The sequence below is a fragment of the Grus americana genome, chromosome 29, assembly GCF_028858705.1.
Source record: "Grus americana isolate bGruAme1 chromosome 29, bGruAme1.mat, whole genome shotgun sequence".
NCBI lineage: Eukaryota > Metazoa > Chordata > Aves > Gruiformes > Gruidae > Grus > Grus americana.
In genome coordinates this window covers 2,894,174-2,917,672 of record NC_072880.1, presented here as the reverse complement: position 1 = coordinate 2,917,672, position 23,499 = coordinate 2,894,174, and the positions used below count along the sequence as shown (strand labels likewise).

The 23,499-nt window shown below is 57.6% G+C and overlaps 2 protein-coding genes across 4 annotated transcripts in view; both read right to left on the bottom strand.

Moving 5' to 3' along the window:
- The window catches only part of ZNF687 (zinc finger protein 687), a 29,833-nt gene extending 13,466 nt beyond the window's left edge, over window positions 1-16,367 (bottom strand). The window contains exon 1 of one of the 2 annotated variants that reach the window (XM_054806222.1): window positions 16,253-16,367. The gene's annotated coding sequence lies outside the window, so the exon portion shown is untranslated. Of the gene's footprint in view, window positions 1-3,466; window positions 3,868-16,252 lie in introns of those variants that run through there. The other variant, XM_054806221.1, reaches the window with a different exon arrangement.
- Window positions 16,368-17,595: 1,228 nt separating this feature from the next.
- On the bottom strand, window positions 17,596-23,431 carry PSMD4 (proteasome 26S subunit ubiquitin receptor, non-ATPase 4). 2 transcript variants are annotated; one of them, XM_054806050.1, is made up of 10 exons: window positions 23,327-23,431; window positions 21,138-21,278; window positions 20,352-20,466; window positions 19,644-19,730; window positions 19,346-19,414; window positions 18,820-19,035; window positions 18,616-18,724; window positions 18,229-18,360; window positions 17,940-18,007; window positions 17,596-17,861 (listed from the first exon to the last, which is right to left on the bottom strand). In XM_054806050.1, the coding sequence occupies exons 1-10, from the start codon at window positions 23,350-23,352 to the stop codon at window positions 17,694-17,696; spliced, it is 1,131 nt and encodes a 376-aa protein (XP_054662025.1). In that variant the 5' UTR covers window positions 23,353-23,431; the 3' UTR covers window positions 17,596-17,693. The 2 variants fall into 2 exon arrangements, with proteins under 2 accessions (XP_054662025.1, XP_054662026.1); XM_054806051.1 differs by lacking the exon at window positions 23,327-23,431 and adding an exon at window positions 22,325-22,757.
- Window positions 23,432-23,499: the final 68 nt, after the last annotated feature.

Sequence of the window (23,499 nt, the reverse complement as noted above, 5' to 3'; positions counted from 1 at the left end):
TTTAAAATGCAAGTGGGTGACTTTCTACCGGCATCACTTCTGCCATGCCCAAGCAGTCCCATCTGCCAAGCCACAGACCCCGCCGCAGCATTGCGGGGGAAGACGTTAACAGGGCGAGAGCTTGCTGGCACTTAAATCTCCACTAGAGCCGAAGGGGAAGATGGCACAGAAAAGGCAGCTCTGCGGGGCAAGAGCAATATTTCTTGCTTGCAAAAGCACAAGCGATTTGACATCAGAACAAGCCACTGGGAGACAAGAAAAGGGCGACCTCGGAGGAAGGCATCCACGCCTTGATATGGAAAACCACCAAGGCAAACAGCAGAGCCGCCTTCTAGCCAGGGATGTTCCTGGGAGAGCAGAGCAGTCCCCCCCGGGAGCGCCAAGGATGCTACGGCGCAGGCCTCACCAGCCAGGCGGCGGAGGGGATGCTGTTACCAACAGGAAGATCATCTTCGCGAGGTTCAAAGGCACAGGAATAAAGTCTCAAAGAGCACAAGCGGGATTGCGCTTCTTTATCTCCCCATAAACGTGTGGGGGTTTTTAACCAAACTTCCACTTTGGGAGGAAGTCAAAAAGAGACTGTCCCTACAGAAGGGCTGACAATCTAGATCCCAAAAAGCAAACAGCCTTTGCTGCCAGTCGCCACGACTGCCTGCATGTGCCTCCCTAGACCATGCTGGGCCCAGCAGGCCACCGGCCTGTGCCGCTAAACATCTCCTTTCTGCTTTGGGGAAGCAGAGTCGTTTCTGGGAGATTTCACCAAGTTCACCCCGCTTTCTAAAACCAGTTTTCACCACGTGCTCCTCCAGGTGATGCAGGACTTCAGCCGTGACCTCAGCAGAGGGAAGCTGTCGGTGAGAGGACCAGAAGGAAAAGCACCAGGCTTTAAAATACTGCGGTGGGGGAAGATACCGAACGCTACGCTCCTCTTCCAGCGCTGCCATCTGGTTCTTCAGTGCAGGATCTCTGCCGAGGACAGCGTGACACAAGGACATTTGTTTTTCAAATGACTTTTCTAATCACCGTTTAGCAGGATACAAATATTTACAGTAAAGCAGAGAGAAGCAGGTTGCTACGCTGGAAAAGATTCCCAAGAAAAAAAGAGGCGACACGAGGGAAATCTTCCTTTATCCAGCACAGAGGGAAATAGTGCCAGCTCCATCCTCAAAGTGGGTTCGGGTCAGGGAGCTGAGCGGAGCCTGAAGGTTGGGGATGACGACAGATCCGTCTCTAGGCTCAATACTGCTTTTCCCCAAGCCAGGGGATGGCTCACAAGCAACGCAGAGAAGCCAGCCTTCCTAAGCCCCCAGCACCTCCCGCAAGGCACAAATGCCCCGCCGTACCTCCCCGAGCAAAACCAGACTAGGTGGAAAACACAAAGCAGCTGGGAAGAGCCTTTCTCCTGGCCAGGAGGATGCACGAGTGAACCTCCGCTGGGATCCTGGGCTGAGCAGAGCCCGGAGACGCAGGACAGCGGCCCGGCTCTGGGCACAAAGAGGTCGCTCCCATCTCTGAAGCACTGGCTTGTGTCACCACCGGCTCTGCTCGCCATTGACTAAGGGAAACGGAGCGCTCTTGTGTGCTAACGCCACGAAGGACCAGCCCAGTGCTCGGCCTAGCTTTCCGCTTTTATTTGTGCTCGAGACCTGAACCCTTATTCATTTTTATCAGGCTCTCCAATGGGGAAAGGAAAGAACAAACCCACAGCACCTGATTTCTCTGGGCTCACAGATGGGTTTTAAATACATCCCACTGATCTTTGTGTTTCCTTCGATTACTTCCTTCCCAGTCCCTCACTACAAAGTTCCTGGCCTTTCTTGCCTTTAAATACTCTACCTTTGTCTTGGCCAACCACGCCCTCCTTTTAGCATCCCTGCTTTTAAAGGTAAAACCGCTTCTGGATCCTCTGTCTCTTTTTTCCAAAGCTCCCTGCTTTAAGGAAGAAATTAAGTCATTTACGAACCGTTCATTGCTTCCACGCTCTCAGAGATGCTCTTCAACTGGAGGCTTCCACAGAAAGGGAGGCTCCTCCTCGCAGGAGTCCCTGCACAGAACTGATTACAAGAGTATTTCTTCTTGTTTGGTGTTAACAGGAAGGTCTCCGCCCCAGAAGGGTTTTTTTTGTTGTTGTTCTTAGAAATCCTAAGATCCTAATCTTAGAAGTCCTAAGATCCCCCAATTCAGCCCCTTCTGATGGAGGAGGAGAGTCATGGTCTCGAGTCGGTAACTCCTATCAAAAAGGAGACTGCAGAGATGGGAAGAGCCCAGCTCCACCTCGAACTCTACCAGGCTGACATGGGGAGTTATTTTGGTAGCTCAAAACACAACTATTTTCTTAGGCAAAAGAACTATTTTTCTTAGGCGAAACAAAGCCAACGAGGGGGGAAGGGAAGGGTATTTTTAACCTGACCGGCTAAGCGGTGTTAACTATCTTGCCTCACAGAAAAAGAAGAGTTTGCAACAAGCACCAGCTTCATGCGGAAACAGCTCTCTGATGGGGGCAAGTGTCCCCCCCGTGCACAACCCCCCCACACGCAGGCTGCCTTCCGAAGCATGGCCAGGACCCGTCCACGGTCGTGCAGCTCAGAGCCAGTCTGATCATCCGTCAGCACGGTGGTCACCCCTCCTCTGGCTTCACAGCTTGGGAAAGCACAGCACCAGGGAGAAAGAGTTGGAGATCCAAACCCATCTGGGGGAAAAAAACCCAAATCCTCTCTGGATTTGAGAAGGTTGCCAAACTTGTTTGCCAGCTTGCCTTGAACATCACAGCCCCGGCTCTAAATTAGAGGTCAGCAGACTCCACATCTGAAAGTCCCCGCTCTGTGATCCTGCCTACTACCAAAAACACATCAAAGCTCGCGGGGCACAGGATCACCCCAAAAAACACCCCACAGAGATGGTAGCCCTGATGGAAAACACAAGGCAAGGCCGTGCACCTCTGCACAATGAACAGACCAGGGCTACGCCTCGTAGCCGGCACTGCCGGCCACCCTGCCGGGAGACGGCACACGGTGATCGAGCCACGTGCCGCTCGGGAGCGGGACATGTCACAGGACCAGCAAGGAGACTGAGCTGGGTAACCCACATCCCTGGCCAGAGAAGGAAGTCGGCACAGGCTGTCGAGTCCGAAAGCACGGGGTTACTAGCACCCCCTCTCCAACCCAAAGATCTCCTTCCCACCCCAACCACGCTGCCGACCCAGCCGCCTCGTGCCCGCGAGCCGTAGCCTTTCAGTAGGTGACTCCTAAGGTCAGGAATGCCAGACGTCACTTCTCTGCAAGTCACCCCAAGGTTACACGGGGTTTCGAACTGAAATCATCAACGCTATGCTAAAACCAGCCCTTCCTCCAGCAAAGCGCAAGGCTGGAGAGACAGGGCTAGAGCTGAAAAGCAGGACAGGTACAGCCCGTTATTTGCATAATGAATATCCACAGACACAAACCCCACAAGTCCCACCAACAATCACCAGGCTTTCAGTTTCAGGCAGGAGGAGACGGTTTCACGTTAGTCTGCTGTTCACAAAACCATCCCCAGCGTCCAGCGCGGCTGCCCAGGCTCTGGATACGGGGAGGATACGGCTCTCACAGCACAGCTTTGCTCCGGGTCAGTTGTGTCCGATCCTACACGGGACATAAACCGGGTGCAAGGACTGCAATCAGGAGCCCGGCACGCTTATTAAACAAGCGCAGATACCTTGGATATAACAGTTCTGGCTGAGACGCGGCGGGGAGGTGTTATAGCTGGTCCCTGGCAGGAAGAGGAAGCAGTTCTGCTAACACAGCTGAGAGGTTCGGGTTTCTGCCTTTCAGAAGAGCAGGAGGCCGGGCAAGAGGCAGGTCTTGGGTTGCTGCCCTCCGCGGCACACCAAAGGCAATAAAAATCCACAAGCTTTGGATGAACAACCATGGGGAAGAGGAGATTCCACTTTCCAGGTCTGAGTCCCCAGACCTGCAGCTCCCCAAGCATCTCTCCACCAAATCCGACAGCGCAAGAGCCCAAGTGTTTCTCACCAGCAGATTATCCCCCAGAGAGAGCCTGGCACAGGTAAGGCCCGGACAAACCAAGCTGAGCTCGTATTAGTGATGCAGAGAAGCTGCCCTGGAGCTTCCGGCAGCTCCACCGCAGCGTCACCGAGACACAGACCCTGAATTGGTCTGGTTGAGGGGAACCACTGCAAACCCCCCAGAAGTTAACGAGGCTCACAGCTAAAATAATAAAATAATGAGTAACTGCTGAAACACATCTGTTGGTTTTATGGCTCATTTGCTTATTTAGTCCACCACAAAAAGATAAAATGTTGTTAAAAATCTCCTCTCCAGCAGCCAAGCCTCCCTTAAAAGAAAAGCTTACTTGCTCATTAGGAGGGGGGTTGCCCAGCTCACTGTTTCAGGACACCGACGCCAAAGCTGGCCACAGCACGCGCGGAGACGACGCTGCTTTCCTTTCCCCAGACTCCTCCTGCTTAAACCTCCCCAAACGTGCCAGCTCCGCTCACGCCCGAGCTCAAACGACCATCACCACTCCACGTCCTCCTTCGTACACCAAATCAGAGGCAATCCTCCATCTCCAAACCACGTTCCTACGCTGGTCCCATACTGGGTCGTGTTAAAACACATTCAAAAGATCCTGCCTTTGCAAACCATGCGGCTGTGCCCACTGCACAGCCCTTAAAGCAAGGGGCTCCGAAACGCCACTCAGCCCTGGGTTTGGCAGGGGCGCGGAGGACTGCACACTCACCCTCGACGCCAAGAGCCCGCGAAGGGCTTCCCACCGCACGTTTTTGGCCTGGGACCGGCGGGCACTGCCTGCAGAAGCACCAGGCCCCTGGCCACCTGCCGCTGAGCCTGGCCCACCGGCCAGCGGGGCAAGCGGGGGCCGCTCCGGAGCAGCCAGAGCAATTCAGACAAAAGAGGCCGAACGCTGGGACTATTTCAAGGGCTTGCTATTTTTAAAAGCTGCTTTTCCTGTTTCCCTTCCTGACCCTTGCAGGGACTTGCTGCCCGCCAGCAAGTTTGCACCAAAACAACAAGAAAAATTACCCTCCAAAACTCGACTTTGGAACAAAGTTAAGCTGGGTTTAGCCCCCCGTCCCGTGCCGCCCGCCCCTGCATACACGCACACGGGGGGGGGGCCTGCGGCCCTGCCTGCTGCCCTGTCTGCTGCCGCCGCGTCCGAGGCCAGCGGGAACGTCTGCACTCCCGGCACCACGTGACGGGCGGGATTAGCTTCCGAGGCACAGAGGAAACCTTTGACAAAGCCTGTCCCCATGCTGCTGCTCCCAGGCCTCGAGTCGGTGGCGTCCCTCGGGCTGCCAGTGCCCAGGGAGCCCTGGAGAAAAATGAATCTCTGCCACGGGTATCTGCAAAACACAAAATAATAAGGACAGGCTCACCTGGCCGGCAGGGAGCCGAGCGGATCGCTGCCTCTCGTCCTCCCGGGGCTCTCGGAGCTATTTTAAAACTGATCCCCTGCTAAAAAGCCCCAGCCTTTGTGCAGAGGAGACGTCACCCGATGAGAACAACTGTTTTTAATGAGCCAAACAAGCGCTGGGTGTTATACAATCTCACTCCCCAGCGGAGACCTCGCAGACAATCTTCAGAGGACCTTGGAGGCGGGGGGGGGGGGGGGAGGACAGGGGCAAATTCCCCAAGCAACAAACTCGTAGCACCTGGTGCAGCTTTTCTCCATTTCAGTGCCTCCAAATCCTCCCCAGCCCCCTGTTACTGGCAACTGGTGGAGAGGAGGAAAGAAAAGCCTGTGGTAGAACAGATATTTAGATACAGACGGATATTTATGCAACGGCCAGCATTCATCTGTTCCCCTTCCCTGCAGGGCAGCTCCTCCCGCCGCCGTGCTCCCACGAAACAGCCACATTAATGGTGGATACAGCTCACAGCCGGTGCCGGGGAGGGACAGGATCGGTGGCATCTGCCCCGGCACGGATCAGGCCACGGTGCAGCAGCCTTGCCTTGCCTTGCCTTGCCTTCCCCGCAGCCCTGCAACTCGTCAAAGAAAGCACTGCTGGGAGCAGAGCCCAGAGTGCTGCAGAACCACTGCCCGGATTTCGTGGTCGAGAGATTGTGCGAGATAAACGCACAGCTTTCCTTTGTTTTGGGACTAGAAGTGGAGCTTTGACAAGTTTTGCACAAGTTGGTACGAGCAGCTGTGGCTTTGTAGTAGAAAGCCACTTTAAAATGAGTGTTTAGATGGTTTAATTTAAGTTTCCCCCTGCAACACACACAGCACCCTGCTCCAAAAGGGTATATCCAAAACGGAAAATTTCCTGAAAGCAGCCAGCCAGAGCTCTTTCCCCCGGCAAGATGCTGAAACCAACTTGATATTTTTCAAGTGACACAGAACAGTGTCACTTTACTGTCCAAATGAAGGCCAAAAACTAAACAAGATTTCAGAGATGAAAGGATTTTAAGAGATATTATTAGTCTGACAGCAAGTTATTAAGGAATCACTCAGAAGGACTGCTTGCTCAGAAAACACAGGCTGCACTGCTGTCAACCCGCAGAAAACCGTACGCTGAACCTGCAAGGACTTTGGATTTTTCTCTGTCTCCAAACAGCGTTTCTCTCCTAAGTGAGATCTGGCATACGGGTAACATCCTAACGAGCTCACTCTCTTGATGAAGCTGGGTTTTAGCCCCTCTGCTCCCTGCTACACGTGAGGAAACTGAGGCACGGGGTAACGTGAACGTCACGCAACAGAGCGGGACCATCTCCCATCACATCAGGACTCATTCTGCCACCGATGGATCCCACCCCACCGAAACCCCGTACCTGCTGGAGCTACATCCTTCCCCTCTCCGCTTTCTTCGCTTCTGCGTAGGCCCCTCCTGGGCCGGCTGCTCTGGGAACCACCTTCTGGTATCTAGCACCGTGCCAGACAGATTCTCCAACTTCAACGTTCGTTAGCCGCCCCTCACTACTTTCCAGAACTATAATTAGTTTTGCTAATATAAAAGGCAGAAGGGATTCAGCCAAGCTTCGGAAGAGATAACACAGGTCAGAAGAGAAACAAATGTTAACATTAAGAATGGCACTTGCACATTAAAAACCTTTATTTAATTCCATGACCGTGGATCCAAAATTAAAATCTGTGGAGCCACGGACATGGAATTAAATCTCCCACGCCCCCTCTTCTCCTCCTTACCAGGGAGAAAACATTACCTCCCCCTCTTCGGGATGAAGGGAGCAGGCAGAGGAGATGCATCGAGGCCAGCAAAGCAATTTGGGGAACAGCCCTTGCAAGGAACCGGCACCCCCATGTCCCCAGCCCTCACAGGGGTTCTGCACCCAGCAGCCCCTGCTCGTGCCCGTCCCTCGCACTTGTCCCACACTCCTCCGCAACCTCAAATGCTTTTCCGCCCCTTCCCGTGCAGCGTTTACACCATGAGCCATCCACAAAGTCCCCGGCCATCACCTCAGTGACAAACCCCTGCTCCCACTTGCATCCACTTGCTCTGCAATCATAGTCCAGACCCGCGCAGCCTATTTCCAAATCACAGCACCCAACCCCTTGCCAGCACACGAGATTTCCCTCTCTGCCTCCTGATCTACTAAGAATTTGCTTATCTAGCAAGCCTTTAACGGCACAATTTGCAAACGCCGTCCCCATTGCGTTTCCGGAGAGGCAGCCACTGTGCCAGGGACCCGAGCCGGTACTGACCTGATGGGAAGGAGCTTCTGGATGGAGCGGAGAGGGAGGAAAAGAGGAAAAAAAAAGGGGGGGGAAGGGACAGAGAGTGGTCTCAGGTTTCACGTGTAGGAGAGGGGGAAAATGATAGAAAGGCAGGCTGGTTAAACAAGAACCAGCAACACGTCCTACTCCCAGCATGACATCATGAGGTCAGGGCTCAGCGGGGACGGCTGCAGTGGGAGGGGAGCTTCGGAGGGAAAAAAAGAGAGAAATAAATAAAATAACCCAGCACCAAACTCCTCTGCCCCCCTGGCACTTTGGGAGGGCGGCTCTGGGTACGGTGGTGGTCTAATGGCAACTGCTGGAGGCTCTGCAGGTGATGGCGATGCGAGCCGGAGGGGTCGCTCCCCACCGCCTTGCCCCCCAGCGCAGCGGCTGATGGCCGAAGCAGCCCCCCCCCTCCCCTGCCATCTGCCAGCGCCAGGATCCAGAAACTCGGCGGCTCAGCCTCCCCGCTGCTGCCATCCACGCGGGCAGGGCAGGGTGCGGGAGAGACGGGGGCTGCAAGAAGCAGCAGCGACTACGGGGTGCCCGGGCTCTGCTGCATCACACCAGGTTTCTCAGCCTCCCCGGCAGCGTTTGCATCCTCCCCTCCACTTAAAACCCAAAGAAAAATCCTCAATGATTCCTGGAGAGGCTCTTCCCTATCTCCAGGCACGTATCCTGACCCTTCCCAGGGAGCTCTGGGACAGAGAGGGTCTGCATTTGCAGAAGCGGCAGCGTCTGCGGTCCCCTGAGCTTGGCCAGACCAGGACTCGCCACGCAGGGGAAAGGGGAGCGAGAAGCCTTGCGCTTCTCCGTTTCTAAGACGAGGGCACCCCAAGGACGCTGTGGGGCTTTGAAATGCATCAAGAACCAAATGGCAGAGACTTTAGAGACAGAAAATATCTGATGGAGGAGCGAGACCATCCCTCCAGCTCCTCTGAAGGAACGGAGTAAGGCAAAAGGTGCGGGGTCTCTGGTTTTAGGATTCTTCAAGGTCTCACAAAGGGGGAAGGGTCCGAGTCAGACCCCAGAAGTGCCCAGAGGCCCCAGCTGACCGGTCCCCCCCTTTCTTCACCTCAACAGGGCTGCTGAAGCTTCAACAGCTCGGTTAGAAGCAGGCATTGGGGAGGTAAGCTCACGACAAAGCAAGGCAGCGTCTGGGGAGTTTCATAAGCTGTCATCTCCATGCCAAATCCCCCAAGCTCCTCCTGCTCAGAGGGAAGCACACACACACACACACAAGACCCGAGGTTCCCAGCTTTGGGAGCTCAATTTCCCTTTTTTCGGCAGGGAAGCTGCTGCCTGCAGCCCGACGTCCACTTGGACCTACGGAGAAACACTGACGGGTGCCAGGCTCAAAGCACGCGGGAAAAGAGCGCCTAAGAGAGGTCTAAAGACCAGTTCTCCCCAGTTTAGAAATCCAGAGCTGACCAAAACCACCCAACAACACAACCAGCAGAGCCGGGTCCTTCCACGTCAGCCTTTCCTTTCACCCAGCCGGCGGCATCAGCAGATCCTGCCGGATCACAGGGAGGTGCGAGGCCCGTTCCTCGCGCGGGAGCAAACTTCAGTCTCGTTTCTCGCGCAATCTGGGCCGCTCTCCTGCCCAGCAGGACCTCCACCTGCCACGTCCAACTCTTTGTTCAGCTGTTTTCCAGGGTTATTGCTAGCCAACAGTATCGTTTTCTCCCAAATGTCCAGCACCGCTTGATTTACCGACGGCGTGGGGGAGAGACATTTGCTTCAAGCTTTCCAAAAAAGAGCTCGCACCTCCTGGTTCAGACCAAACAAGGAAAGGATCACCCCCAAAAGAAACATGCTGGAGGAGCGGCTGGCAGGGGCTCCAGCAGCCTTGGAGCAGCAAAGCGCAAAATGCTGCCGGTACAAAATCCAGGCGCTCAGCACCTCCGGGAACAAAGTCTGCACCGAGAAACACCTTTGCGCTCGGTGTGCAACGGCCACCCCCTCCCCGGGGTTTTGTCTCCCCCCATGTTGAGCAGCAATGACACACGGCCAGGTCTGGCAGGGTTTATCCACTTTCAAGGCGCAGGCGCCATGCGCTCACACAGCGGACGTGGCCCCGGCAGACGCGGCCCCCACGCAGGCTTCAGGGTCGGGGGGGTCTGGGACACCCAGAGCGGCTCTCGCAGCACCCCTGTGCGTGTCCAGCTGCAAAGGTTGGACCCAAAAGCAGCTGTGGCTGCAGGATTTAACGGGAAAGAAAAGAGACAATGATGACAGGATGGCAGCAGAGTTTGCTCTGGCACTTCAGGCTTTTTTTTTTTTTTTTTTTTTTGTCATTTATTGAACGCAAACATGCTTGGATACCCACGATAATGGCAAACACTGCTGCCGAAACGGCTCCTACAGGCGACGATCCAATAACCCATTGCACGAGGGCTGGTCTGTACGGAGCAGCTCACAGCCACGCTTCCTGGCACGTCCCATCTCAAGGCCACAGGGACAAAAGGGGTGGCGTGATTCAATCCGGATTTGATTTCAATCGATCCCAGCACACCTGGATATATATTCCCAGCAGCTGTTAACAAGGTGGGAAAGAACGGCCCAGCAGTACTGGTTTTGAGGGAAGAACAGCTGGCAGATAACTGGCATGCTCCCAGAGAGCAGCATGGCCAGAAACCCGGACCGGTCTGGTTCATCCCGCATCCAGAGGCTTTTGCGGCATGGCCCGGATAACACTCCAGGAGAAGGTGGCACGGTGGGATGCTCGGCGGCTCTCACCCAGCCTGGCTATCAGCTCACTGACAGATGGGGAGAGAACGGTCACTTTAAGGCGCTCCAAGAGTTTAATTATTAATTTTTCCCAATGAAATCTACTGCCTCTCGGGGAGGCATGCTGCCTTGCCCCAAGCGGAGCCTGTGCCCTGCTGCTGACACGCCTGGGAAAGGGCTCAGTCTGACCGTTCTTCCTTCCCCTTTTCCTTTTTTCTTCCCTTCTAGCACATGAAAAGGCTCTCTGGGAGTACCAGGTAGAAAATAATACTCTGCCAGGGCGCTCGATGGGCCATTTGAAACCCTCGGCATTGTTTTCCCTGCTCCAGGCGGCAGCAGGGGATTAAAACTTCAGCCATTATGCGCATGTTTTGTGCTCCATTGTGCTCCGCTCAGCTCAGCCGTCCCTCCGCATTAACATCTAAACAGGTCGCACTTCCAGCCCCGAGCTGGTCTGGACATCTTCCCCCAGGCTCCAGGCATCTCCCCGCCCGGTCTGGGCAGATTCTGGGCAGATTCTGGGCTTCTCCCCGCAGCAGCAGCAGCTTCGCCAGGGCCCACTGTCCCTTTCTCCCCCGTACGCCCAACCATCGGACCTCGCACCGGAGCCGAGCGAGCGGGACCTTTCTGCAGGCCACGAGGGAGCAGAAGAGAAAGGCAGGGCGCTGGCGGTGGTTTTCTGAAGGGCCACGGCAATCTCATCGCCTGTGGTTCTCCCGCACGGTGTAGCAAAGCCATCTCCGCTGGCCAGGAGTGTGGCAACAGCGGGATCCCTTCCTGCGGGGAACAGGCAGGCCCTTCTCAGCCTTGTTCTGGAACAAGCACGTCCACGATTACCGCAGTTCACTGCAGCAGCCGTTCCCCTTTGCAGAAAAACCCCAAAACCAAGGGCTGCAAACGCCTCGGCTGAACCGGCTGGCGAGCTGCGTGCCTGCACAAGCCAGCCAGCACTGTTTCAGTTCAGCTCGAGGAGGAGGAGCGCCGCTTGAAAACCCCTTCCTGGCTCCATTTCCTATGGGAGAGCGAGCAGGCAGAGAGCTGGTGACGGCGCAAGGCCTGCCGTTTGCACGGGAGTCGCACCGAGCGGGTAAGCTGGCGCGGCAAAGTGCTCCGGCCCCATCCGCCAGCACAGCAAGGCAAACACGCCTCGCTCGGATGCCCCCGACTGTATCAACAAGGAGGAATTATCCCCCGACAGAACTAGCTGCGATGATGCAAACGCCGTGGCAAATCCCAGCCTCCAAACCCGGAGCCGAGGCCGTCCTTGTGCCCGGACCCAGCCCAGGCACACCCAGAGGTTGTGCTGGCAGAACTAGCTTGGCATGGGGTAAAAACCGTGGGAGGGGGAGCAAAGAGCAGCAAAATCCTACTCCAGACCCACAAACAAGGCCAGCAACTGCAAAAAAAAGGGAGTTGTTTGGTGTTAGCACGACTTATTTTGGTCCGGCAGTATATATCTATTTCTATAAATAAATGATATAAGCTGTGTCTGTGCAAAAGGCTCGCCAGCTGCAAACAAGGCGCCTGTGTTCCCAGAGCATCGACGCAACCCAGCCCCATCCTGCTGGGGGAGGCCGAGGGACAAAGATCTGTGCCCAGCAGCGGTACTTTCCTCTCCTTTTTAAACGCTGCCTCCTATTTCACACACACCAATCATGCTCGCTTTAAAATTTAATAAGCAGCATCCCCAGCTGCAGGCTGCCCACTGCCTCCAATTTCAAGGAGGCTTGAAGTATGGAGCTTGAATTATTTGCTGGAGGACGGGCGCAGGTAGCTCTTGGCTTCAGTCCTGTACAGACGTCCCCAGAAAAAAACCCCACGTTATTCTCCGCAGCACGTCAACCCTCCCGGACAAGGGAGCGGCACCCATCAGCCTGGGCTGCCCCATCGTTTCAAGCATCATCTCCAAACGCTCTGGGAAGAGGTCGGAGCTCCTCACTGCCGCAGAGAGGCCGAGACGGCCTCGGCTCACACGTGGGGAAGGGAACAACCTTCTTGCCGCTTTCAGTCTGAAGACGCTGGTCGTGAAGAGTTTGAACCCAGATTTACAATTGCTGTAATTAAAGTCACTAAAAAACGTGCTCCCTTTGTTCTGCGCGCTTGCTCCGTCTGTCTAAGGTGGCTTCTTGGGGATCCCTCCCCGGTGTTTGGATCACACGTGGCAAGAACAAAACCACCCCAGATCTCCTTCTGACGCATCGGTAGGAAAGAAAAACAGGAGAGAATAACATTTACAGTGAAATACAGAGACGGGGCTGGTGTCAGACCCAGACCAGCAGGTATCGCCACTGAAACAGGTTAAGCTCATTTTTTATCGTTCAGTAGGCTTTGGGACAGCAAGTGAGTCTCTAAAAGCAAGAGGCGAATCTAAAATCAGCTGCGAAGGGAAGGGAGAGGAGACGGTCTCTTACCAACACGCAGCAAACACACAGATTCCCCCTGCCGGGATAGGAATAGCTAGCTCACGGATTTCACTGAATTCAAGCAAAAAAGATGCTTCGTCAGGGAACGGAGCAGGAAATTCAGTTCTTCCCCGTCCCCGCAGTCGGGTGCAAATCCAGGGAGAGGTGCCCGGCAGCCCGGTCCCAAGATCCCATGCCGGCACAGCTGCCACGCAGAGACGACGCATCCTGACCGGAGGCTGGTTGGGGATTAAATTCCCATACGTTTAACAGAATTAAGTCTCTACCATCTGCTAACTTGTAGAGATATCAAAACAAACAAGTGGTGGACGAGATCCAGAAATCCCAACAATTTGGCCAGCCTGAAAAATTAAGTTTTTAAACACTGGCAGGCATCTTTGTAGCCATGGTTGGCAGAAACCAGTCTCAGCGTCAACGCGGGGAGGTTTTGGTTCCCAGATTTACCAGTATGACCAGGATCCACACTGGTGTACGCAGACAAGGGTTTGATGGTTCCAGGCAGACATTCCGTGGAAGAATGACCAGGATCTCCCCAGGCGTTCAGCCAAACGATGCTCCCCTCACCTGGGACCGTTTCCACATTGCGACGAGCGGTTACCAGTTATCTCCATCCCGGCGGGTTTCCTGCTATTTCATCACATTGCGTTTTATAACGTAAAGTTTCTTAACTCAGCCAGAACACCCCGTTTATTCTAGCGGTATAAATAGAAAATCTGCCACGTAGGATGCCAAAAGGAAGGGAACACCGAGTTCCCTCGTTCCCATCGCACACTACGACGGCCCCGCGCCATAACTGCGCTCACTTGCTATTAGCACGTTATTATTTTTATAGTACCCAGATGTGTGCTTTGGTACTTGGTGGTACAAATAAATTAAAGGCCTAGAAAATATCTCGCAGGGGGCAATCGCGTGTTAGCAGAAGGAGGGATTAGACCCAGGAGAACCTAATCAGGGTGGAACAAACCCAGAAATCTAGAGACGAACACGATTCCTGCAAGACGATGAGAGCTTCAGGTGCTGTTGGTTCTCCTGGTCATCACAGGAGATCCTGAGCTACCTCCACACCAGCACCACCTCTCCGACAATGGGAGCCTTGCACTTCTGCACCGCCCCACTGGTTTAGAGTGGTCCCTATGGGGAATCGGGACCCCCTCGCACAGACCAGGCTGCAGGACGAACATCAGGAGTAAGAGCGCTGGCCGCGCTCACCGATCCTCCCGCCGCTCCTGACCAGCGGAACTCGAGGGAAGGCAGTCTTTGGGAAGCACCTTCGCCAGTCCTCCAGCCTCTGCTAATGCCAGCATAGCCACATGTGGGTGACGCACTTTTTTTTCCTCCTCAGACACACTAAAAATACATCCTTTGAGGCAGCTGTTTCCACAAACGAGGCTCATTTCCTAACGCATCGCTTAAAACCTAAGTATGGAGGCTATCAAACTCCCCTCTTTGAATTAAACTAATTGTGGGAAGGTAATCACAGCCCCCAAGGGCTGCCTGTTACCCAATGACACGCAGACACCAGCAGCGAGGAATTAAGGGACTTTTTGCCTGAGAAACGACGGGAGGAGAAAAGAAACTGGGTTTGACAGAAAACAACCCACTCTTACTACCAACCCACTCTCCCTCTCACAAACAAAAAACCAGGAGGCTCTTAGGAAGTGGCCAAGACCCACAAGAAATAGCCCTGCTGAAACGCTCGACTTCCCCACAGAAAGTGCGCTCCCTGCCCCTTGGCCTCCTCCCTCCTCCCCAGGGCTTCAGCAACCCCCAGCCCAGGGGCACCTCGCTGCCTGCAGACCCAGAGCAGGCCAGAGACCCCCGAGCCTCACCGGGCAACTCAAGAAGCAACAGCAAGAACCTGCCGTTAGTCTTGGCTATTCCCAGCCTCTTCCCCATGGGAAGTCAGGACGGTGCCCACCTCTCCGCAAGCCTTCTCCTGCATCTGGAACCACACCAGCTCTCCTAGAGAGCTTCCCGATTCCTCCCAACCATCCCCAACAGGCAGACAGCTGTTACAGGACCCGCTTTTTCTTCTGAAAACACACAGGCTGCATTACGGGATCCTCTTCACACCTCCCATAGTCTCTTCCCCCACCAAAACCGGTGCAATAGCAAGGTTCCCTCCTCCCAAAACCCTAAACCATCTGGCAGCCGCACCACTGTTCTTCCCGGGACATCGGGGTGTGATAAGAGACCCGTACGCCCCGTTATCAAACACCGTCCTCAGGACGCCGCTACCTAGAGAAACCAGGGAGGAGGATCTAGACAGCCCAAAGCCCGACGGCTTCTTATTCACTCAGCCGCTCCTCAAAAACTTGAGGAGCGAGAAAATCCCCCCAGGAACTGGGGCCCCAAAACAAGACACCACCTTATTTGCAAGAGATGTCACAGCTGAAGATCTGGGGGGGGACCCCTGCCAGCCCCTCTCTGAGCCCTGTGCTGGAAGGGAAAGGCTGCCCCCCCTCTCCTCAGCCCCCTCAGGGCAGGGAGGAGGAGGGAGCTCAGTGCCAAGAGCTCTGGAAGGAAACCACAACAGTCCCAAATCCCAGAGCTGGAGAGAGGGAGCTGCGATGGGGAGCTGTGGGGGCATGTGAACCCCCCCAAAGCCTCCCCCAGCTACGGGAGGGCTCGTCCTGCCCCTAACTATAGGGGAGCACAACCCAGAGCCATGGGAACGGGGGGATTCCCAGTGATGTCAGGGACGGGGGAGCAAGCCCAGGTCTCCCCAGGAGATGCGAGTGGGCACCCTCAGCCCCCCCGCTGCGGGGAGGGAGGGGGACACGACCGGGCTCCCCAGAGACAGCGGGGAGGGGAGTCACGACCCAGACCCCTCGGGCCTGGGGGGAGGGATGGACTCAGCCCTCCCTGTAAATGCGGGGGAACGGGACCGCTCCCCACCCCCGGCTCCTGAAGGGAACAACTGTTACAGCCCCCCCCCCCCCGCACCTCCAGAGGGGAACAGGACACGATGGCCCTTAGGTTGCCACCGCCGCCACCCCCCAAAGCTCACGGGGAGGGTGGGGACACACGGTGCCTCCCCCAAAGCGCGGGAGGAGAGAGGGTGCCCGTGACCCCCCCAGACCCCGCAGGGGTACGGGGATGACCGTGACCCCACCCCGAGGCACGAAAGGGAGGGGCCGGCCGTTACCGCCGCCCCACATCCCGAGCGGGCAGGGGGACGGCTCCTGCTCACCCCGGTCCCGAGGGGGGGAAGAGGGGCAGGACCGTCACCTCCCCTCACGTCTCACGGCCTCCTCTGACCGGGGCGGGCCGGGGCTTCCCCTCCAGGCCTAGGCCCCCCCACCCACCCCACCACCAGGCCCCGGCACCCCCCCGAGCCAGCCCGCCCCCCAGCACTCCCCGGGGCCGTGTGAGGCCCGGGGGTCCCGCGGCGGCGGCGGTACCTGCTGCTGCGGGCGGGGGGCGGCCAGCTCCCGCCCAGGCCCCTCCGCGGCTGCCGCTTCTCCTCAGCCACTTCCTGCTTGGCTCGCGCCCCCCGCCCTTCGCCGCCGGCCGCTCGCGCGCCGCGCTCCCGCCCCCCCCGCGCCGCACCATTGGTGACGCCGCCCGCCACTCGCCGCCGCGCGCATTGCGATTGGCCAGCGCCGCTGTCGCTCTCGGGTGGTCGCGGCTGTTCGCACTCGCCGTTGGCGGAGCGGAAGACAACTCCGCGGCTGGAGCCCGCCTCCCGCGAGGTGTGCTCATTGGGGGGCGGGTGTGCCATTCAAAGCATGGTCCCCGCCCACCCCGCTGTCCCGCTTCCTATTGGTGGTTGGCTCCGGCTCTCGCACGGAGCAGCCTCGCTGCTTATTGGCTGGAGGCTTTGTTCATCAAGACAGCCCACCTCCTCCCGCTTTCCATTGGTCAAACGAGGCTGTCCTTCAAGCACGGGCTCTCGCAGCTATTGGCCACAGAGAATGTCCATCAGGGCACCTCCCAGCTGTTGTTTTCCTATTGAGCGAGAGACCTGTCGCTCAACGCAAGAGCCCATTCCCTCCGCCAGTCCCATTGGTTGCAAGCTCTCAGAGGTGGTTCAACCATCATCTCCCATTTGCTGGCGACGCTGTCAGTCAAGGAGGGAGCTGCATGCCCGCCCTGCCCACCTCCGGCTAGCACGTGATGCACAAGGCTCATCCCCGTCGGTGAAGACACCTGTCACTCAGACACGCCCCTGCCTCTCTGCTCCCCCATTGACCGGCCCGCCCGCCCGCCAGTCCGCCATGACGAAGCCACACCACCCATCGAACCGCCCGTCCGCCACTCAACACAAAATCCCACCCTCCCCAACTCTCCATTGGCCACCTCTCCAGCCCCCTCCCCCCAGAACCGACAACATCCCTACTACCCCCTCACTGATTGGCTGACTCCGCTGGTCATCAACCCGCCAAGCCCCACCCCCCTCCGGCCTCACTGTAAACATCCTGCGGGCAGAAACAGGGGCCGCGGGGAGGTGGCGCGGGGGGCGGGGCTTGGGCAGGCAGACCCCGCCCCCAGACACGTGTGCCCCGCCTCCCCCGGTGCAGGACCCCGACCCCCCCCCCCCGGTGTGGGGGAACCCGGAGCCCCCCGGTGCGGGGGGGGGGGGGGACGGGGACGGGACCTGGACCCTCCGGTGTGAGGGGACCCCGACCCTCAGTGCAGGGGGGACCCGACCCCCCGGTGCAGGGGGGAACCCCGAGCCCCCCCCAGGAGGGGCCAGAGCTGCCCCCCGCCAGGGCTCAGCCCCACGGAGGCGTCAGCACAGAGACCCGTGGAAAGCCTTTATTGCCCGGTTACAGCAGAGCCCCCGGCCCCGCGGCCGACTCACCCCCGGGGCGGGCGGCAGCGAGCCCCGGCCCAGCGCCCTCATTTCTTCTCCTCCTCCTTTTTGTCCTTGCTCTCCTTGGAGGCCTGCGAGGCCAGGGAGCCCATGGCGTTGCGGATGGCCTCGTTGTTGGGGTCCACGCCCGGCAGGTTCTCCAGCACGCTCTGCAGGAACTCGGGGTCCTGCATCACGTCGTAGTCGTCTTCCTCCTGCGGGAAGAGGGAGAGGAGCTGGGGACAGGCGGAGGGGATGGGCCGGGATCCCCTCCCAGGGGGACAAAACCTCACCTTAGTGGGTTCGGAGGTGTCCATGGCCGTGCTGCTGTCCACTTCTGCCGCCTCCGCCTGGGCAAACTCTGTCGGAGGAGAGGGACGGCCGATTTATGCGCCCGCGGCCTCCCCACGCCTCACGGGAGACACCCGCGCACCCGCCCCACAAGTGCTCGGGGCCATGGGGGCCCTGCCCAGGTGACAAGCCCCGGGGGGTAGGGGCTGGCTGCTCCAGCCCCGCAGGCAGAGGAGCCGCTCCTTGCTTCTCCCTTTGGGAATGGGCCGAGAGCCGGCCCCAGGCGCTCACCCGCTCCCTGCAGCGACATCTGCATGGCGTAGGCGATCTGCTCCTCCTCCGTCATGCTGCTGAGGTCGGGCAGCCCGGCCCGGCCAAACTCCTGCTGAGTTATCGTCATCTTCAGCAGAGCATCGTCCGAATCTGCGCAGACGGAACCCACGCTCAGACACCAGCAAGGGTGCTGCCCCAGCAGGGCCAGCGCCACATGCGATCCCCGGCCCCTCTCGCACACGCGGCCTCGCAGAAGGGCCTCGCCGTGAACGGAGACGCTTCCCTCAGCGCCGGGCGGCCTCGCAGCGATGAACGCTGCCGCGGGAGCCTGCACGCTGGCCAGACACCCTCCCTGGCGACACCCTGCCCGTCCCTGCCCGCTTTATTCCCTGCCCAGCTCCCTACCGTCCCCGCCAGTGGCTGCGATCCCAGCCTCAGCCGCAGAGGCGGCCGCAGCCCTCCTGGCCTCCTCCTCCTGCCGCTGCCTCTGTTCCTCCATGGAGACACGCAGAGCCTGCGGAGACGGGGACAGGCGGGGAGCTGAGCGGGGCAGAGCTCGGACGGACTGAGGTGGGCGCCCGCAGCCACCCTCCCCGTCGCCCCACTCACCAGAGCCAGCTCCGGGTCCGCGCTGGGGTCCACGCCGAACTCGAAGTCGCTGGCGCCGAGGCCCAGCATGGCACCTCCCTCCCCGGCCAGGATGGGGGAGCTGATGAGGGCATCGGCCAGGCTCGGCCCCGGCGGCACCGTCACCAGGTGGGAGCCGGTGCCATCCTTGCCGTTTAAGGTGTTAATGAAGGCGGTCAGCTTGTCCGTGTTGGCTTCCTACGGCCAAAGAGAAAGGACCAGAGATTCGCCCGGCTCCCTCAGCTGCAAACCCGGCATCTCTCCACTCTACAGCCAAGAGCTCCGCTATTTCCGTCAGGACGGAAAGCATTTAACGACACCCGCAGTGAAACAGGAGAGGTGTCTTCCCAAGGGAAACGTCACTCTCCACATTAGCATTTTTACTGGGGCAGCTGCTGAGGCTCAGAGAACCATTCGTATCCTCATGTGCCTGAGTAAGGGCTCCAGGCTGGAAAGGACACAAAATCCTGGCTTGGATCTCGTGCCAGAAACACGGCAGAAGCCTCACCTCTTCTCCAAAATTGATGATATCAACGTTGACTTTCTCTTTCTTAAGACGCTTTGCCAGTTTCACCAGCTGCAATGAGGAGACACTGTGGCGTTAGCTTGGATTTTGGCTCTTACCCATGCTCAGCTCATCAGAAACCAACAGCAGCAGCGCTCAGGATTCAATCCTGGAGGCAGGAAGCGGGGCATAAAGCCTTACTCCCAATACGGAGCAGGAACAAACCGTAAACCCCATTTACGGCTCAAAGCAGAGTGCAGAGCCGACCCCACATTTTTTCCTCTGACTGGCCGTTACTCACGTCTTTCTCGTTATCTTCTACAGGGCTCCCAACGAAGGCGATGATTCGCATCTTGTGGTTCTTGCCTTGGCGATGTTTTAAAGCCAGCTGCAAGACAGAAGTCGTGTCGTACTTGAGGAGCAACACTCAGGAAACAGGGGTGGTCGGTTGTCACCCCTGAGACTTTTCCTGTTGCGTAGGAAAATGGAAGCTCAATTCCAGGCGAGACTTCCCAGCAGCAAGCTTCACCAAACTGCCCTCAAGCAGGCACGTCTCAACGGCCGCCCTCCCCTCTGCCGGCAGTTTCGCTCAGCTGGGAGCAGTTTGTCTGGCACAGAAAACGGGACAAAAGGGTGGCCGCATCCTGAGGGACACTCCTCGGCTGGGCGCTGCTCTCCTCAGGGCGAGAAGGGCCGTGCAGCTCAGCTGGGCTTCTGCGAAGCAGCTGCCAGGTTCCTCCGAAGCAAACCTGGACCAGACTATTAAACTTCCGAGCTTTTAAACTGGATTTTATGAAGGAGGTTTCATCTGCGTTTTGCAGATAGGGGAAACTGAGGCAAAACCAAAACGATTTGCTCAGTATTGTTCAGCCGTAGACACACTAAGAGAATAAGACTTCCCGTCCCCGAGCCGTCAACAGGACGGGTAATTTAACAGGACCCGCTAAGGCAAACGGAATTACAGAGAAAGGCGCAGACTCACTCACGAGGAACCGACAAGACCACTTACGTGAGCAACTCTGATCCCCGTGCAAAAGGTAATTTTCCCTTTGGGTTGCACCGTGTGTAGCTTCGACAGGATCCGGCCCGTGTCTGGAGTGAGCGTGGTCAACACCTCACAGTTACTGCAACACAAAAACGCTTACGGTGGTGACCTCTTCTTTGAGAATTTCTTTGCAAAACCCTTTATTTGCTACAGGGGCAAGAAAAGCTGACCCTGCACTAAGCCTGCAGCTCCAAGCTGCCAGCACGTGGGTCAGTGCTTACAGGGAGCCAGACTTTTAGCCTAGTTTCCTAAAAAAACCCAAAGTAATCTGTCTGCATGAAGGTTTGTGTGCGTCTCTGTCCCCTGCCTCAGCAACCTTGAGCCCACAGGCCAATTTTAATCGACTCTGGCTAAGATGGAGCTCGCAGAGGCACTGAAGTCCTGCAGATTTCAGGAAAACAGAGGAACCACTCTCTCGGGGCTGCCTGTGAGCTGCAGCAACAGCTCAGCCCTTATTTGCCACCCTTTGGGACACAAGGCCACACAAGGACGGGTCTGGCAGAGACCTCCCGAGAGAGAAAAGCCTCCGTAACACATCCTGGTGTCACAGGAGCGAGCCCAACAAACCAGGGACCGGTCAGGAACCAGGTTTTCTTGTAGCAGTCCTCCCGGAAGAACTGGTTTGGTTTTAGACTGGGCTATTGCTGCTCCATTTTGCAACATTCCCCTGTTCCTTGTCCCTGCGCCCTCTCTCAGGTCCCCCCAGCCGCTCCCCAGTGTCACCCTGAGGCCAGTTCCCCCCGGGCGTACTTGGCTAAGGTGATGAGCCCCACGTTGTTCTCGGGGTTACTGCGGGTTTTCGAGTGGCACACAATGTTGACAGCATCTTGCTGGGCTTGCAGGCGAGTGGGTAAGAAGTCTCCGTTCCTCATGTACTCGCTGTTGTCGACGCTGAAACACAGAGAGGAGGGTGTCAGCTTGTGAAACAGGTGAGGTTCCTCCCCAAAAGGTGCTTTTCAGGACAGCACTCCTAAGGTCACGTAGCTGGGGATGTGCAGCAGGACACAGACGTTTCCCGGGGCAGACAGACGAGGCGTCCCTGCGTTTCCCTGAGTTTTCAGAACAGATCTGACCTTTGGGTCACAGGACAAGCGCTGGGATCCCCTCCCCACAACGGCCAAAAGCTCCTTGCTGAAGAGCGGGAGAGGCGGCTGTGGCCAGACACAACCTCAGACCCACGTGTCCGCGACACCTTCTTCCGTCTCCACCACAAAAAACCCACCAAGAGGCACCGCTCCGTGGTACAGCGCAAAGCTCCGCACTCATCGCCACTGCGGAGTTTTCCTCAGGACAAAAAGCAGCTTTCCCAGGGCAGGGACATCCTACACAAACCACGCAGGTTTATCCCACGCAGCACACGGGCAACAGTGCCCCACAGCGTCTAACAGCAGCAGCCGCATCGCGACATCGCTGTAATTAAATCCCTACCCTCCACTCTGTTGGCTATTAAATATAGCACCAAGCAGGCAGAAAAAGCCTGCTCTTACACCAGCCTTCAGGAAAGTGACCCCAGGAAGGAGGACGAGGTAAACAAGAGCTTGAGGGTTTGTTTTGGCCCCAAATGAAGACTTCCCTGAAGAATACTCCCAGAATTTTTTAACACCAGAGGAAACATTTCTTCTGAAACAAACAAAAAAACCCCTGCCTGTGACTGTTTCCCTGACCCTACAGCCACGGGTTCCCTGCTCAGGACTGGCTGGGGCTCGTGCTGGGTCACCTCTCTTCTGGCCCACACCAAATACCCGTCGTGGGCTGCGTGGAGGCAGCAGTGGCTGAACTTCATCTCAGGCACAAAGACACAAAGCAACCTGGCTGAGGCTTTCTGAACTGCAGCTTACTATTCACGGAGCAATAGTGAATTCTTCCTGCTCTCCAGGACAACACAAGGAGCAGCAACATGTTTTGATGCCCTTAACCATGAGTAAGCAAAGAGTTACCCTGAGAAAACATCAAGGACTCCGATATACAGTCAGCAAATCAGGCTACAGTAATGTCTTTATCCAAACAGCTGCGGGACTGTGTGGAGAGCCAAGGGAACAACAGAACCAGGATGGATTTCACCGTGTTTCTCTATCGTGGCCTTCTTAAACACTAAAACCAAGAACTGACAGGACTGTGGCTGCACATCAAAGTTAATCTCTGCTTCCAGCCCTGGCTGTGTTCAGCACCCAGGGACAAAACCCTCTTACCCCAACGCTGACGCTGAGCGACAACTGCCCGAGCACCGACCCACCACGCCCGGCCCCAGCGGTGCCGGGTAAGGCCCTGAGCGGAGCAGCCGACCCTCCTGGGGCCGCAGGTACCCCCCACCGGTGCCCCGACAGGGCTGGGGCTGCACAGTTCGGGGCTGCGCCCCTCTGCCGGGACGTGATCCCAGTTTGCGGTCACAGCATCGCCTGGCACCACGTCACGCCAGAGCCCCATGGTGGCTGCTTACCCCATCCCCTCCACCGGGGTCTCCAGGGGCCCCTCTCCACTCCACAGCTCGCCAGGGTCTCCAAGAGCCCCCTCAACCTGCTCTTGCCCCTTCACCCCCCTCCGCTGGGGCGGGAGCCCTCCCCACCAGCAGACCCCCCCTCACCCCAGCCCGTCCCTCCCCACCGTGACAGCCCCCAGCCTCACCCAACCCCTCCCCGAGCACCCAAAACCTTCACCACCACTACCCTGACCCCTCCCCACCTTAAACCCATCCACTCCCCCCCTCTCCATCATCATCTTCTCCTCAGCCCCCCGCTTTGCCTCCCCACACAGCTCGGCCTACACCCCCGGCCCCCTCAGGCCCTGCCTTCCTCCCGGCCCGGCCCCGCCGCCACCCGGGATGACTCAGGGAAACCCGCGGCGGCCCCGGCCGGCCCCAGGAGCTCGGTGGGGGCCGTGGGGCGGAGGGAGAGGGGCGCGGGGAGAGGAGCCCCCGGCGCGGCCCGGCCCGGCCCGCTCACCACACCATGGTGCTCTCCAGAACCATCTTGCCTCCTTCCCTGCAGGCCGGCCCGGATCCGACCAAACAAGGCGCCCGCCGATTGGCTCTACGCTACCGGCCAATCGCTGCTTCCCGTCTTGCGAGGTGCGTGGCGGCGAGCGCTGAGCACGCTGGGAGCTGTAGTCCCGGGAG